Source organism: Hippoglossus stenolepis, chromosome 3 (assembly GCF_022539355.2).
Source record: "Hippoglossus stenolepis isolate QCI-W04-F060 chromosome 3, HSTE1.2, whole genome shotgun sequence".
Taxonomy (NCBI): Eukaryota; Metazoa; Chordata; class Actinopteri; order Pleuronectiformes; family Pleuronectidae; genus Hippoglossus; species Hippoglossus stenolepis.
In genome coordinates, this window is record NC_061485.1 from 6,265,146 (window position 1) to 6,279,526 (window position 14,381).

The window sequence follows — 14,381 nt, forward strand, 5'->3', positions numbered from 1 at the left end:
AAAACACAGGACAGAAGTGAGAGAATCATAATAGAATACTGTTTGGCATAACCAAGAAAATCTGGAGTCTGATTTAAGCCCCATCCAAAACCCGGGTTTAACATGACCCACCGTGCTTCTCTTTTATGTTTGAAACAAAACATTTGGCAGCGTCTGTGTTCTGCGAGACGGAAGAAGATCATACGAACACAAAAGGTGCTGCCAAGCTACTTTTTGAGCTCTATTTTAACAAGTGTGCTGCAGCATTTCACTGCACAAGCACATTGTTGACGAACGTCCATTGTCTCAGACACACAGACAGAAGCTCAGGGAGGAAGTGTTACGAAGTCATCGCATCCACAGACACGTACATATGTTGAAATTTAGCAGCAATTTAGAAACACATGCAGAAAACATATATTTTGAGTGAAAACACGGAAGCATCCGGTGAGTAAATGTGGATTTAAAATACTCCATTTGTGAATGTATGAGACAAACCAGAGTATTTTGGGTGATAACCTGTAATTCAAGCCTAAATACACATCTTCTGATTTGCAAAAAGTCAAATACAACAATCACACTTCAGTAAAGTGAACGAACAACACAAAAGTGAAATAAATCAATGCCACTTTGTGCGGTCAGGATACAACATTAATGTTATTACTCACTTATAAGGAGCCATGAATTATTTACCTGTTATTATTTATACTTCCTCTTACCAGTGCATTAGTTTTAAGTGAACTTGAACACGGAATTTCCAACAAGCCGGTGTGAAAAGCAGAGGGTTTCATCATTCCATCAGTAAAACATATTTCAAACTGTGATGCCCAACATAGAAAGTATTTATCTATTTCACTATCTATTAGTACTTGTATTTATTTAGCTAAAAATCGACTTAGTGTCCCTAACAGTTTGAATACGTAAAGAATGCCCTTCTGTCATATTGTTGCACGTTTAAAAAAAGAAGAACCCTCGATGCATTTGTCCCGGTCACAACTGGCCCATCAGCGACCCTTGCATATGTCAGCTTGAAATATGAATTCTCCTCCCTGCCCCTGAATGCTCTTGTATGCTTTATTGACATTTGTGGATCTGTCCGCCGCCCGGCTGCAGGCGCGTGATGTAGATTTTCACAAAAGACTTCTTTGGGGGATTGTTCGTATTGAGGCCAAAACTGTAAATTGAATGATGGATTCTTCTCCACCTCGAGTGGCTCTCTTTGGTCTCGTATAACTCTACGGCCTCACTTTACCCCTTTGGTCTGTAAATTAGGTGTCATAAAAAAGAAAAGAAACGGAAAAGGAAAAAACCCACCGAGCCTCACAGCCGCGCTGATCAAGGAATTTGTCCGGGACGCTCAAGGCCCCCGGGGACCTTAAAGGTGCATCCATGTCAGTGTCTTGTGAATTACGATGGTGCCAAAAGTGTGTGTGGGGGGGCGGGAGGTAATAGGGGGCCAAATTGTAACAGATTGCCAAACCTCAACCCTTGCCCTCAAGCAAAAAAAATGGACTTTAGGGATGAGGGTGCCAGTCACAGCTTAATTGATGCTGGGCTGGGTTCAGGGTAAGTCCCATCTGCCAGCGTCTGCTATTTGGGAGACAAAAAAAAAAACCAAGCTTTGCCTTTTGTCCTGTCTCAACTGAGCCTTCAAACTGTGCTGGCAGGGATCCTCTCTGCTGTCCCCCTTGTCCTCATTATAAACACCACGTCCGAGCCGAGTTTACCCACAGAGTGCGGAGGCCTGGTGAGAGGCTGGGGAAAACCATATAGAGCCATTACATCCCATATTTCCTGTCATATGGCAACAGAGCGACGGAGGAAAAAAATAAAATAAAAGCCCAATTGTGTCTATAAGCGCCTAAATCGTCGTAATTTTCCTTCTGACATTCGCGAGAAAACTGCCATTACTCTGCGACGCATTAACAAAAACACACGTCCCCCCCCCCGACACTTAAACGAAATTTCTCCCCTCTCTTAAACGCACGGAGCACACAGGTACGCGGTGTCTGTGCTCGCTGCAGTTTCAACGACGCCGCTCTGATTAATGGGCTTCAGAACTGGGGAACTTGTTCAGTGTGACACAAGCTTTTGTCTCAGTGTGTCATCCTCTTCCTCTTCCTGACAGCCACCAGAGTCTCCCTCTCTCTCTTCTGTACCAGCGGCTGCCGGCTGGTTGGCTGGGGCGGGAGGACGCGATACGAGCTGACACCGCAGCAATAACCCATGCAAATTAAACGGGTGGGGTGTAAAATGCAAATTTCCGAACGCACAATAGAAAAGTGATTAAAAAGCATTTCAGTGTCTTTTATCTGGTGGCGCTGCTCGTGCTGGGGAATACGGGCGTTCAGAAGCGGCAGACTTAGGTATTAGGGAATGTTGCCAGTGCTCATTTCAACATGTCTGTCTCTCCCCCTCTCGAGAGGACTTAGCTTTGATTGTTTTTCAGGCTGCCTTCTATCTTCCCCACTTCCACAATCACAGCCCATCCAACTGGGTGACTTGTACAGAAAAATACGGGATACAAGCACATTGGCAGTGTGCTGCGTTTCACTCGGCTTAACTAATTCCGGGGAATGTAAAGTGGTCTCAGACTTTTGGACCCCGCTGCATGTCTCCCCCACCACTCAAAAGAAGTAATTACACACACACACACACACGCATGTGAAAGGAGTGGTTTTCTTTACACAGACATAAATGCACATTCTCTCTCCCGGGAACAATCTTTCGCCTTTGAGCGGGGATAAAGTAGCTGTGGGGCATATGTTGTGTGCATTGCCAAGAGCTGGCAGTGGGAAAATTTGTTTTTGATTTTTTTTTTTTCGGGATGCCAGAATCATACGCTGATCACAGGACTGGCTCGGGAACGGACCAATTAACTTCCGTTCCAGACTCCACTGGGATGGGGTATTAGGTGAAAGAGTCAATTAAAGTGACATTTAGAATTTCCAGTTGCTGAATTTTGCAGCAATCTGGCGCGAGCATCTCCGTTTCCCCGACTCGTGCTTCGACTCGTGACTTTGTGTGTGGGACCAGTTGCACATTTAATTCAGGAGCGGCTGAGTTAATGTGCAGCTTCACTCTCAAGTGTTTAATTTCTGAAAAATGTTTTTTTACTATCTTGAACAATTAATTAAATGTTGCAATAAACACAATTTAATTAGTGTGGTTGGCATTGGAACAGAGACATAGACAACTGAATAAGTTGAACAATTTGTAGGAACACAACATGTTAGTCTGCAGGGCGGGGGTGACACTGTTCTTCAGCTGGAGCCAACGGGTTCAAATAAATATTATTTCTCAGCTTTAACATTAGCAGCTGCTGTTCCCTCGGCAAGCTGACGTGTTTTCTCCGTGTCAGAAATAACCTCAGCTCCAGCTCACGTACCTGATAACATCTATCGTGTGACAGTTCATGTGCATGTGCATGCTGGAGTGAACAGGAACTGTCAATTCTGCAGTTTTAGGTTTACAATTTCAACGTGTACGACACATTTCATACAGATTCAATGTGCTTTACAGCAAAACGTAGAAAATACACGAGATAGAAAGTACATCTAGATACTGCACACCAATAAACTAACAACCATACATGAAATACAACATCAGCATTCACTCTCTCACACACACACACACACACACAGTAGTTGTAGTTGGTCGCATGTAGATAATTGGTTGCGAAGTTGCAGAAAATATTACAAACGAGGAACAGAACCATTATCTATACCACTTCTCCCTCGAGGGTCGCAGAGGAGCTGGAGCGAATCCCGGACGACATTAGGCGAGAGGTGGGGAACACGGGGCCAACGTGCAGGGAACCATTCATGCTCATATTCACAGTGAGTTGAGAGTCTCTGGGATGAAGCCGGACTACATCACACACATGGAGAACATGCAGACATTACTCGGAAAGAAAGACATTTAAAACCAGGAACCTTCTTGTTGTGAGGCGCTAACCAGCACACAGAGGAACAGCAACGGCAAAAAGTACAACCAGGGATTTAGCAACACTTGAATCATGACTCATTCGACCCAATCAGGGAGTTTTCCGACTGAAACAGGGTCAGCAGCGTTTCCAAAAGTCTCAGAAACTACGACTTAGTGTGGATGCCAGTTGGAAAAGTGGTTTAAAATGTAAATGCGTTAGTGTGGATGAAGCCTAAGAGCTGATAAATAAGATTCCACCAAGAGATGCATGAGACAGAATCTTGTAAATTCCCCCAGCTCACCTTTCCACATCGTGTTTCCCAGCCTCTTCTCTCCCTCTGTATTCTCTCTCTGCCTTTCGTTACAGATCTGTGTTTCAGAGACACTGATTCTCTTTTCTTTCAATGGCCCAAAGAGGAAGGAAATATTTTTTTGCAAGTTCTTCGGGGTCCACTTCTGCCTCTTTTTGTCTGTGCATTATAATTTCCAATTTCAACTCTAAAGGACCTCTCCAAATTTCCGACATGAAATTGTTTTGCATATTGATGACACCGTGCCACCACAAGTCCCTCTTTCCTTCCAGACCTACGACCATGTGTCCAGAATACATGACGAAATGGCGTTCAGTGCGTTCCCTGTACCTGCCTCAAAGACGTCAAATCAAATCGTGCCTTTTTTAATTGTGAAAATAAAACCATGTGAAGGGGAAATTAGCTTTGTTAAAAAAAAAAAAGGCACATCTCTGCAGCGGAGCATTCACAACCAATGTTCTTTCGTGACTAAATCGCATGCATCCACATAGAAAGAGTTGGTGACTCGAGCACAAGTCATGCATAAAAGCTAATATGCAGTAAACAAAGAAAAAAAGCAGCAGTAGCGAGCTGTCTCAAATGGAAAACTGTGGCTGAACGACTACATTAATGTTCCCGTCGTGATTGCTATTCAAATCGACTCCTGGTTTTCGTTTTGGGACAAAGATTAGCTGCTGCTCAGGTTCGCCAGCGTTCACCTGTCGAGGAGTCGGGTCATTTGAAAATGAATGAACAACAAATTAAGGTGAGGGCTGTACATTGAAACTATATTTTGTTTCATCTCTTTTTGCTGTACCCACTGGTTCTGTTTAGGTCCCACAGTGGGACTGGGGCTTAGCCCAGATAAATCCACAGGGTACATTCAGAGTTCCAAAGGAAGCTCGCTGTTGTATTTGGTGCAATTTGGACACACGAGACATTCAGCATTCGGGGCGGCTGTGGCTCAGGCGGTAGAGCGGGTCGTCCTCTAACCAGAAGGTCAGCAATTCGATCTTCCAAATTTCGTATGACCAAGTGTCCTTGGGCGAGATCCCCACTTTGCCCCTGATGGCTGTGTGTCACAGAAAATGTGCTGCAAATAGATGCACTCTATGAATGTGTGTGTGCGCTCTGAGTGGCCATCAAGACTAGAAAAGCACTAAATAACCATTATTACACTTTAATAAACAGGCGACCAGCAGCTCCGGAGCAGCAGTGGCTGTGATTCATCCGCGCAAGTGCCGTTGTGGATCACAACAGCTAATGGTCATCCTGTGTTTCTGCTTCAGCGAAAAACAGGTGAACAGCTCTTTGTGCAGCAGCAGGTCTTTACTCACCGGGGCTCAATCACTGCTGGTGACTTTTACAGTGTCGGGAAGAAAAGCTGCAACCTGCGACAGTTCCGAACAGGCAGGTTCAGAACAGCCACTGCACCAGGATCATTAATTCCACTTCCTGTTATGCACATGATTTAACTAAAACTTAACAAATAACCCTCCGCTGTGCTAAGAATGTACAGTATCATTTATTTGAAACCTCTCTAAATTCAGAACGATTACTTCGGGAGTCTCGGCTTCACAATAGAAACGTACGGCCTCATCAAATACTTATCGCTTAATTACTGTCGGTGGAAGTTACAGGCCCGAGGACGACCTTGGTGCCCTTTCCTTGCCATCCTGCCCATACAGGCCCCCCCCTCCCTGCAATATAAACAAACCCTCAGAGACGTGGACCGGAGGCCAGGGTGCTTAGTACAAGGGGATGCTGGGAGTGTTTCTTGTGAGTCCAGCTGTCTCCCGAGCTCTAAATCCCTTAATTACGAGGCCAGGGAGCGCCGTCTCTCGGGAGCATTAAACATGCTCCTGTTCTGCACATTCACCAATCCCATTTACAGGGGGTGGTTTCATTTATTTATTTATTTATCGCCGCTGTGGAACGATAGCAGGGTAACGACGCTTGGGGATATGGAACAAAAAAGGAGGTGACATACGAGAGACGGAGGGACAGATCGTTATTGTTGCAACTGGCACAGCAGCACTACCGCGGACAAAAGGAGGTAAATGCTGCTTTTAGCGCGGCCGTGTGCGAGTGCGCTCTGAACAATGGGAGGAAGTACTGGGCGGCTCGTGGGACTACAGGGCCTCCCATTTACACCCATTTGCACTGTCCTGCTTTCAATAATGTTATGGAATATAGCCAGCAGTTCATACAGCGGGGGTTTTTGGCACCGCGAGGCAAAGGTGTTTCAGGATTTTCTTCTTCAGATTAAAATGTTTTAATGTCAAGGTGAAAACCGGCAAAGTGTCGGGGAAGTTGCGTAGCTCGATAAATCTTTATTCCAATAACCTTTGGAAGGAAACATAAACTTGTGAGGGTCCAGACAGGAGCCCAAAGAAGATGTAATTCGTCATCACTTGTTGTTGTGTTGGGAAGAAAGTAAAAACAGCCTTGAAAGAAAAGATTCCGGTTACATGGCGGCTTGTTTGTCATTTCCCCTCAGTAACTTTTCATTTCCTCACGTTTGCCTGGTTTTTCTCTCCCGGCGCTCTGTCTTCCACGCCTGCCACACGAAGCATCGCTCCGTACCCAACTCATCTGCGCCGGTCCCCAGCTTCACTCAACCCCCTGCGACGTCAGTCTGCTCCTCAGATCATTCTCCCGCGTGTCGGCCAGTCACTCAACCCCCGCTCACTGCTCAGCCTTCCTTCCACTGCTCTGCTCTTTCCTCCGCCGAAACGGCCAAATCATCAAACCTCCATTTTCTACCGTGTCTGTGTTCATTGACATCCAGACGTTCAATTATACCTGATTCTGTGGGTATAATCCTGAGTATGTCCTTATGGTCACCAACGGCATAACAAACACTTGTTTTTATTAGTTTTCCTGCAGATTTATGTCTTAATAATCTCTTATTGGTAATTTACGACGAGTTGTTCCCACGTTATTTCTGCCTTAACTTTCACTTTGTCTCAAACTGATTTAGAATTTGCTGGTCAAAGGTCGAGGCCGCCGTGGCCCCTCGTTAAACACTTGTAGCCATAACTCCAGAATTCATCGGCTCTTTAGCAATTTAACACAAATGTCTGATTGGATAAAAAATGATGAAGTGATGACATTTCACATCAAAACGCGGTCAACTTCACCGTGACATCATAATGTTCTGCAAAAACAGATTTGTGGTCATTATTCGACGCCATAACTCAGGCGGAGGAGGGGAGAGAGTGACCGTGTTTCTTGAAACGTGTCTGGTTGGTGGAGACAAAGAAAAGAAAAATTGATGGACCAACTTAAAAAAATTACTTTAATTGATGAGGCACAATTCATTGAGTTAGGTGCAACTTAAATTGAACAGATTATTCTCATACAAACTGCAATTACAATTATTTTTGTCTTACTAATTGATGTTATTTCTTAAGTTGGTAACAAATCTTTTACTGTTACTAGTTTCTTTTGATCTTCTTCCCTAGGACTTCCACATTTTGTCCATCAAACTATGCAGTGACTACATTTCAATGCAGGAGTTTCTCTCAGCCTGTTTTGTACGAGCACTAAATCAGCGTCGACATACTCGACATCGTCAAGAGGGAAATTTAATGATTTATATGCTGTTTTTTGATGAAATGATTGGTATGCAGGCCTCAGTTTGCACCGAGATGCAGATGCCCCCATTTAACACACTCATCCTGCCGCACAAAAAAAAAAAAAAGGGATTTTTTTTTTTACGCTCAACCTTTAACAAGTGGGCGAAGACAGCGCTGCAATTAATCGAGGTATGAAAGGCTTAAACTCCATCATCGCAGACAACCATCTTAATCCTGCACGGGGTTGTTGTGTTTGCAGCTTTGCGCCTGTAGGTCTTGGTTCCAATCATGTTAAATATTTTGCCAAGGTTTATCCCTGCTTTTTGCCTGAACTCCCATTAGGCGCCCTCCTCCCCCCCACCCCACAGGGCAGAAAACAATGGAGCATCGGGATCGATACGCAGCTTCCCCCTGAACTAACTCGACTGGAGTGAGGAATAATTTATCCCGGCGTGTACATGGTTGTGTTAGCGATTTTATCCAAACTTAACAGAGCCATCGACAGCTTTAGAGAAGTGTTTGTTCGGGAGGTTATCGATACCGATCAGTCGAGCGTAAACGTGCAATTTGACACTCATTCTTTTTTTATCTCGTGATGGGATTTCCCTGAGATTATCTTTGTCTGAATTGAACGTGTGTGGGTTTTGGTGTTTTGGAGAGTTTTCATCTGCCGCTGCTAATATGGGAAAATGTAATCATATTTGTACAACTGCCGAGAATATCTGCACGGAGGCACTTTGCAAGAAATTAGAGATGTTCTGTGTTTACTGCCAGTCTTTTACACAATTCCGCTGCTTTATGGAATAAAGCAATCAGTGGAACTGTTGTTTTTTTTTACTGCTCTGATTATATTCTCCGCATATTAGTGTCCTCACACTCTGAGCCACTTCACTTGACACTGCTCCCGTGTTGAGCACTTGAGCCTGATTGGTCAGGAACAGACACCTCTGACAGCTTATCATATGCCAGGTTGAGACAAGCTTGTCAGTGAGCTAATGGGGTGTTCTAAGGTTAATTTACAACCATATGAATCCCATCAATAAGCAATTAAGAGGTGTGGAAACACAGAGGCGCCCAGGCCAGGAGCTAAATCCCCCCCACCAGCCCCCCCTCCTACTCCCTTTAATCAATTAATTGCTGTGACATGTCTGTTTAAAACCGCTTGATGGATTTACACATAAAAGTGACACGTGAAAAAGCCAGTGCACCCTGCGTGACCCCTCTCGTTCCCCCCCTCCCCGTCTTAAAGCGCGACTCATGGATCCTGAAATTGTGACTTTATTCCTTTTATGCAACAAAAAAAAGGCGTCTTGCTCTGATTAGAGCTGAGGTGGAAGTTTCAGTCGAATATACAGAACACAGGTAATACTCTGCATCTTAAAAAACCTCCTCAGCTGATGGTAAGTGCGAAAAGCGCCGGTGATGCTCATCAAAATTCAACTGGTCCTTATGTGCAGCTGGAAATTCATCTGCTGCAGTGGCGTCAGTTCAAATCTGCGTGTTGATACGTCCCGGAGCCGGCATCAACGTGGTCTATGAAGTATTCACATTCATATTTAAGCCGCTGTACGAGGAGCAGAGTGCTGCATGTTGAACAGACGATTTTCTGGGTGGATGTCGGAGGTTTTCCATTCCTTACCTCCTCCTCCCCCTCCTCCTCCTCCCCCCCCCGCGCTCCTCTATAACGCTGTGAAGCCCCGATCACATGTTTTCTCTTTACACTGCCGTGACATATGTGGTGGGATCCCTCCAGAGATTCACACACAGGGTTGGTGACATGATATGTATGAGATTTTCTACCTTATTTGCCTCATCTGACTCACAAGAGCCGTGGGGAGTTTGAACATCCCGTCCCGAACCGTTCAGTTACCATTTTAAGTGGAGATTCTCTCAGCAGGTTCCTGCATTCTTATAAAAAATAGAGGTGGATAGGATGAAGCAGGTCTGAGGATTTGTTTGAGTCGGTTTTTATTTTAAACATCTGAGCACGGCACACATCCTGCTCTCGCGCTGCTGTCGCTGTCACCGGTGCTCCACCTATATGATTAACCCAAAGATGACACGCCGTCACAGAGTAAACCCTGGAATGCACGGAGCAGGTGGGAGAGGTTTGCATTTTGTGTGTCTGTTGGAATATTGTTTGACGAAAGCTTTCTTGTCCTGTCCTCCGCAGCACCTCCGAACAACATATCAGTGGTGGCAGAGAATACTCCGGCCATGTTCAGTCGATACCAAGCCCAGAATTTCACCCTGGTCTGCACTGCGAAGGGAGGGAAGCCGGCCCCATCGGTGAGTTGCTACACTGACGATACACAATGCTGCTTGTCCACTGGGGGAAGAACCTGAAGTGGATGTTGTTAACATGTTCTTTTCTCAGGGTTTTTGAGATATCGGCACTCACATGTTTTTCCATTTTCCTGCCAAGTCCTCTTCTAAAGCAATGCAAAGATTCGCTCTTTGTGTACCATCAATTTTGTTGTTTCAAGGTATAAAAACGACCTTGTGTCGCTTTAAGAGAATTTCTAAATGGCCGAGACAACAGCTCGATCCTTAATCTATACATCATCATTAAATGCACATGGATTCTGCTCACAACATGCCACACACACACACACACACACACACCCCCAGTGTATCCCTGCAGTCGTTTAAAGAAGCTGTCACCAGTGTGGCTGTTTCCTTCCTTGCAGATTGACTTGTGATTGATTAGCAGCACTAATTTAGTCGTGGAAATGTAGTCATTAAAAAGGTAGATTCAGATTTAGGAAACAGAGACATTAGTGTTGTTATTGATGGTCACATTCAGAGTGATTCATCTAATCACGGCGACATGATAGTAATGATCGCACACACAATATTGTCGCTTTACACTCTCTTGCAGAAACACGCCAGCATGCACATGCAGTCATGCACGGACAAGTACACACACACACACACACAGAGGCACACATACCACATGCACCTTTTTATTCTCAACTTGTAAGAAAAGCAAGGTCTTGCAGATATGCGAGGCGTGTGTTTCTCCGTTTTGTGGTATATGAGCTTACGAACGCTGTTTGAGAGCAGTCTCTCGCTGTTTGTTCCCACTGGGTCATTAATCATTGTCCACGGGTGCACGGTAATGGACTCCAGACCCTGAGCACGCCTATCTCATGCAATTATGAGCCCAGTGAGAGGTGAAGACAAGGTGAATATGATTTCCGTCTCCCAAGTACTTCCTGGTAGATGGTGTGCGGAGTGAGCTTCTCCCCCCCCCCCACCCCCTGCTGTGATTTCACAGGGAGCCTTAAGCCATTAAAGCTCAGAACTGCCACATCCTTTTTTTCCCCCCAAGGCTTAATGGAGGAAAAGAGATCTGAGAGGTTTCAGCTGGTCGGAGAGGACCCGGACTGTCTCTGTGTCACTGGCCAAGTCACATTGTTGATGAATACCAGCTGTGACAGAGGGGTTGTGTGTGTGTGTGTGTTACGTGTGTGTGTCATTGTGACAAAGTGTGTTCCTGGAGACGTCTCCCGTAGCAGCAGGGCAGGTGGTGTCTGTCTGTGGTGACATTTTTTTCCCTGCCCTAATAGCATCACAGCCGTGCCGCCTCGAAACTTTCCAGGTGTGTAGTGGAGATGAAGGCAGGTGTTGTCTGAGCGAGGACACTGGAAGTAGAGAGGTTTGAAGTAGAAAATAGACCATCGCCCTCCCCATCATTCCCATCTACTCTGAAACTTTAGGTAAAAACTACAGACAATAGCTGTGTCTCCATTCAGGAGCTGACAAGCGGGACAATTTCAAAGGCTTCTCCGGTCCTCTCATCCCTGGAAAACAACGGGTGGATCATTCTCCGGTCAAACTATCCCAGGATTCATTGCACTTCAGTGACAAACCGAGGTGATTTATGCCGTCAAGCGATGAAACATCCGATAACAGCTGACGGTTCATATATTAAAAAACCAAGGGTTATCGTATCTTTCTGATTATGTCCAACTGCAGCTCTGATGCTAAAGGCAGCAGCAGTAAGGGCGGAACAAGCTGGTGACGCCGATCAAGGAAATCCTCTTGAGCCCAGACTGACTCATTTCAGTTCAGCCTTCGAGATCTTTGCGTCGCCCGAGGACGGCCTTCGTTGTAAGCAGCCCCTGGACTGGGACATACGATGTCTCGTGATGGGAGCTCAACGCCTGTCAATAATGTCGTCATCAGAGAGAGTCAAGCCCAGTGTGCACACGCACTCACACAGTCCTGTGAAGAGGTTTACTCTGACACAAGTAGAAACACCAGTGTGAAGGGTGTTTAATGTTCGTTGTGCTAAAAGCATTAAAAGTATTTGCTAAAATCATGAGTGTGATTCATTAGCTAGAAAAGCATCTGAGGACTCGAGCTGACGCATCTCGCTCCTCGTGCTTGGATGAAGACTAAACTTGTTCTGGATCCTATAGGCAAACAGACAGTGTTTACACTGACATGATGCAAGAAATGAAGCAAAGTCTTGCCAATCTTTGAGAAAGTGAGAAGGAAAACACTTCCAACTCTAAAGTTACTTTGCATCTGTGGGGAGTTGACCATGGCCTGTCAAAGTTGCGTTACACTGTTGGACTAAATCAAAACTCAGTAAACAAACTCTGACAGGTTTCATGGATGGATTTCAGAAGCCCAGACTCCCTCAGTCCTGCAAACATCTCTTTAATCTCCTTCGAGATCTGATTCCATGTAGCAGGAAATATTAATTTCTAATTGAGAGGTAAAGCTTGCTCTCATGTTTTTGTTTGGTTTATCCTCAGTGAAAGGTTGTCTAAAGTTTCCCTGTTGCATCACAGCAGCTTCACTCTGTAGCAAACTGTAATTTAATGTAGTCAGACGACTTGTCAAGCGATGACCTGCCAGGTGGCAGATGTTGTAAAATAGCTAATAAATGCAAAAATTCATAAAAAGGACGGTTGTATGATAGAGAAATAAAAACACTGTGACATCTTTCTTAATTGTTATCTATATATGATTACGTTTGTACAACTCTTAACTGTGACCATTTGTTCTCTTTACGCTGTTGTCTGTGGTCACGCTGCAAAAAACAAAAAACCTCATTATTGTCCTGTTTGTAAGTATTTGCCTGAACGTCGCTGCTCCAGTTATGTGACTGCAAACTTCAAACGGCTGCCTTTCCTCCTTGATGAAACTCATTTAGTCTTTGTCGGCGCCGCTGCCCCGAGGCTTGTTGCAGAATGAGCTGTTGTCAGCTCTATTTTCAATGTCATATCATTGCGAGCCCGGTCTCAGCAGCGGCCGACTGTACCCGCACAGAAAACTGGCCTGATTCATCCAGCCAGCGTTTAACCGCTGCTAAACATTCTCTGGCAATTCTCACACTGAACACCTTAGGTTTTTTATTAGTGAAATTAATCAGCTCCTCAATGAACTGAATATAAACATTTATCGATCATGTGACGCATGTACATGAATTTATCTGCTGTGTGTTTTGTCCTGGATAGAATATCATTATGTTTTGGGTCATGAGTCGTTCTGTATGGAAATCAGGAAACTGACAATAAATCAATAAATAGTCATAAAGATTTATTAAACCTGCATTTATCAGTTGGTCAATGTTGTAAACAATGTTGTACCATAGTCTGTGTATAAAACCAAAAAACATGATAGAACCCAAAAGTGAAGCCAAATCATCTTGATCATCTCGCCCCCTGGTGGCTGGCTGCAGTACAGGTCATGAATCCAGCCTCCTCCATGTTAGTGGATAAGACATTGACCAAAATAAAAAGTCAAAGTACACGTCAAGTAATTGCTTAAAGACGATTTCTGTCAGTTTAGGTAGTTTTTATCACAGTGATGTATGTTCAAGTGTAAATGTTTAAAGTTTGATGGGCGTGAAATGTCCTGATTGACAGCTCAGACTGACTCAGAAAAGGTGGATGAGTGTGTGTGTGGGTTTTCTCTGGGCGCTCCGTCGTCCACCCACACACCAAACACATGCAGATTGATGTTAATTGGAGACTCTTAATTGCCCTTAGGTGTCGATGTGAGTGTGGATGGTTTGTCTCTATGTGTCAGCACTGCAATGAAGTGGAAACCAGGGTGTAACCGCGTCTGGCCGAGTGTCAGCTGGGCTTCAGCCCCCCCGCGACCCTCAGAGGAAAAGCTGAACAGATAAAACATGGATGACTATTTAAGGATTTGGTCATGTTAGCGTTTCTTCACGCTGCATCTTCACAGACATTAAAAAAAAGTTGCTTTGTTTCCTGATTCTAGAAAATACAACGATGCAGATTCTCATCTTCAGCGCGGCTTAGAATATCGCTGCAGTTAATAGAAAGGGAAGAGAGAGAAAATAGGTAGGAAGATGAGAGCCGCTCATTATGCTGCAGATCAGCTAGAATCCTTTCAAGTAATTAAAACAAAACAGCCGCTGAGGCAACACAATCTTTGTGCTGTAAATTATATTTTTACCGTCACATATTTCGCACATGTATTTCTAAATTCTCTATTTTTACCTGTTGCATTTTAATATCTAAAAATATGTGTTGGGAATGAAAAATAATGAGCCGACATCAAAAAGGTTGTGTAGTAGAGGGAGAAAAGTGAGAGAGGAAAATCTGCATCTGTGTGT

General features: G+C 44.6%; 1 protein-coding gene across 2 annotated transcripts in view; it reads left to right on the forward strand.

The window, feature by feature from the left end:
- Positions 1–14,381, forward strand: part of igsf21a (immunoglobin superfamily, member 21a) — a 180,793-nt gene that overhangs the window by 140,160 nt on the left and 26,252 nt on the right. For both annotated transcript variants that reach the window (XM_035153305.2, XM_035153306.2), the window contains exon 6: positions 9,951–10,066. In XM_035153305.2, coding sequence (XP_035009196.1) covers positions 9,951–10,066 — 116 coding nt within the window. The remainder of the gene's footprint in view (positions 1–9,950; positions 10,067–14,381) is intronic.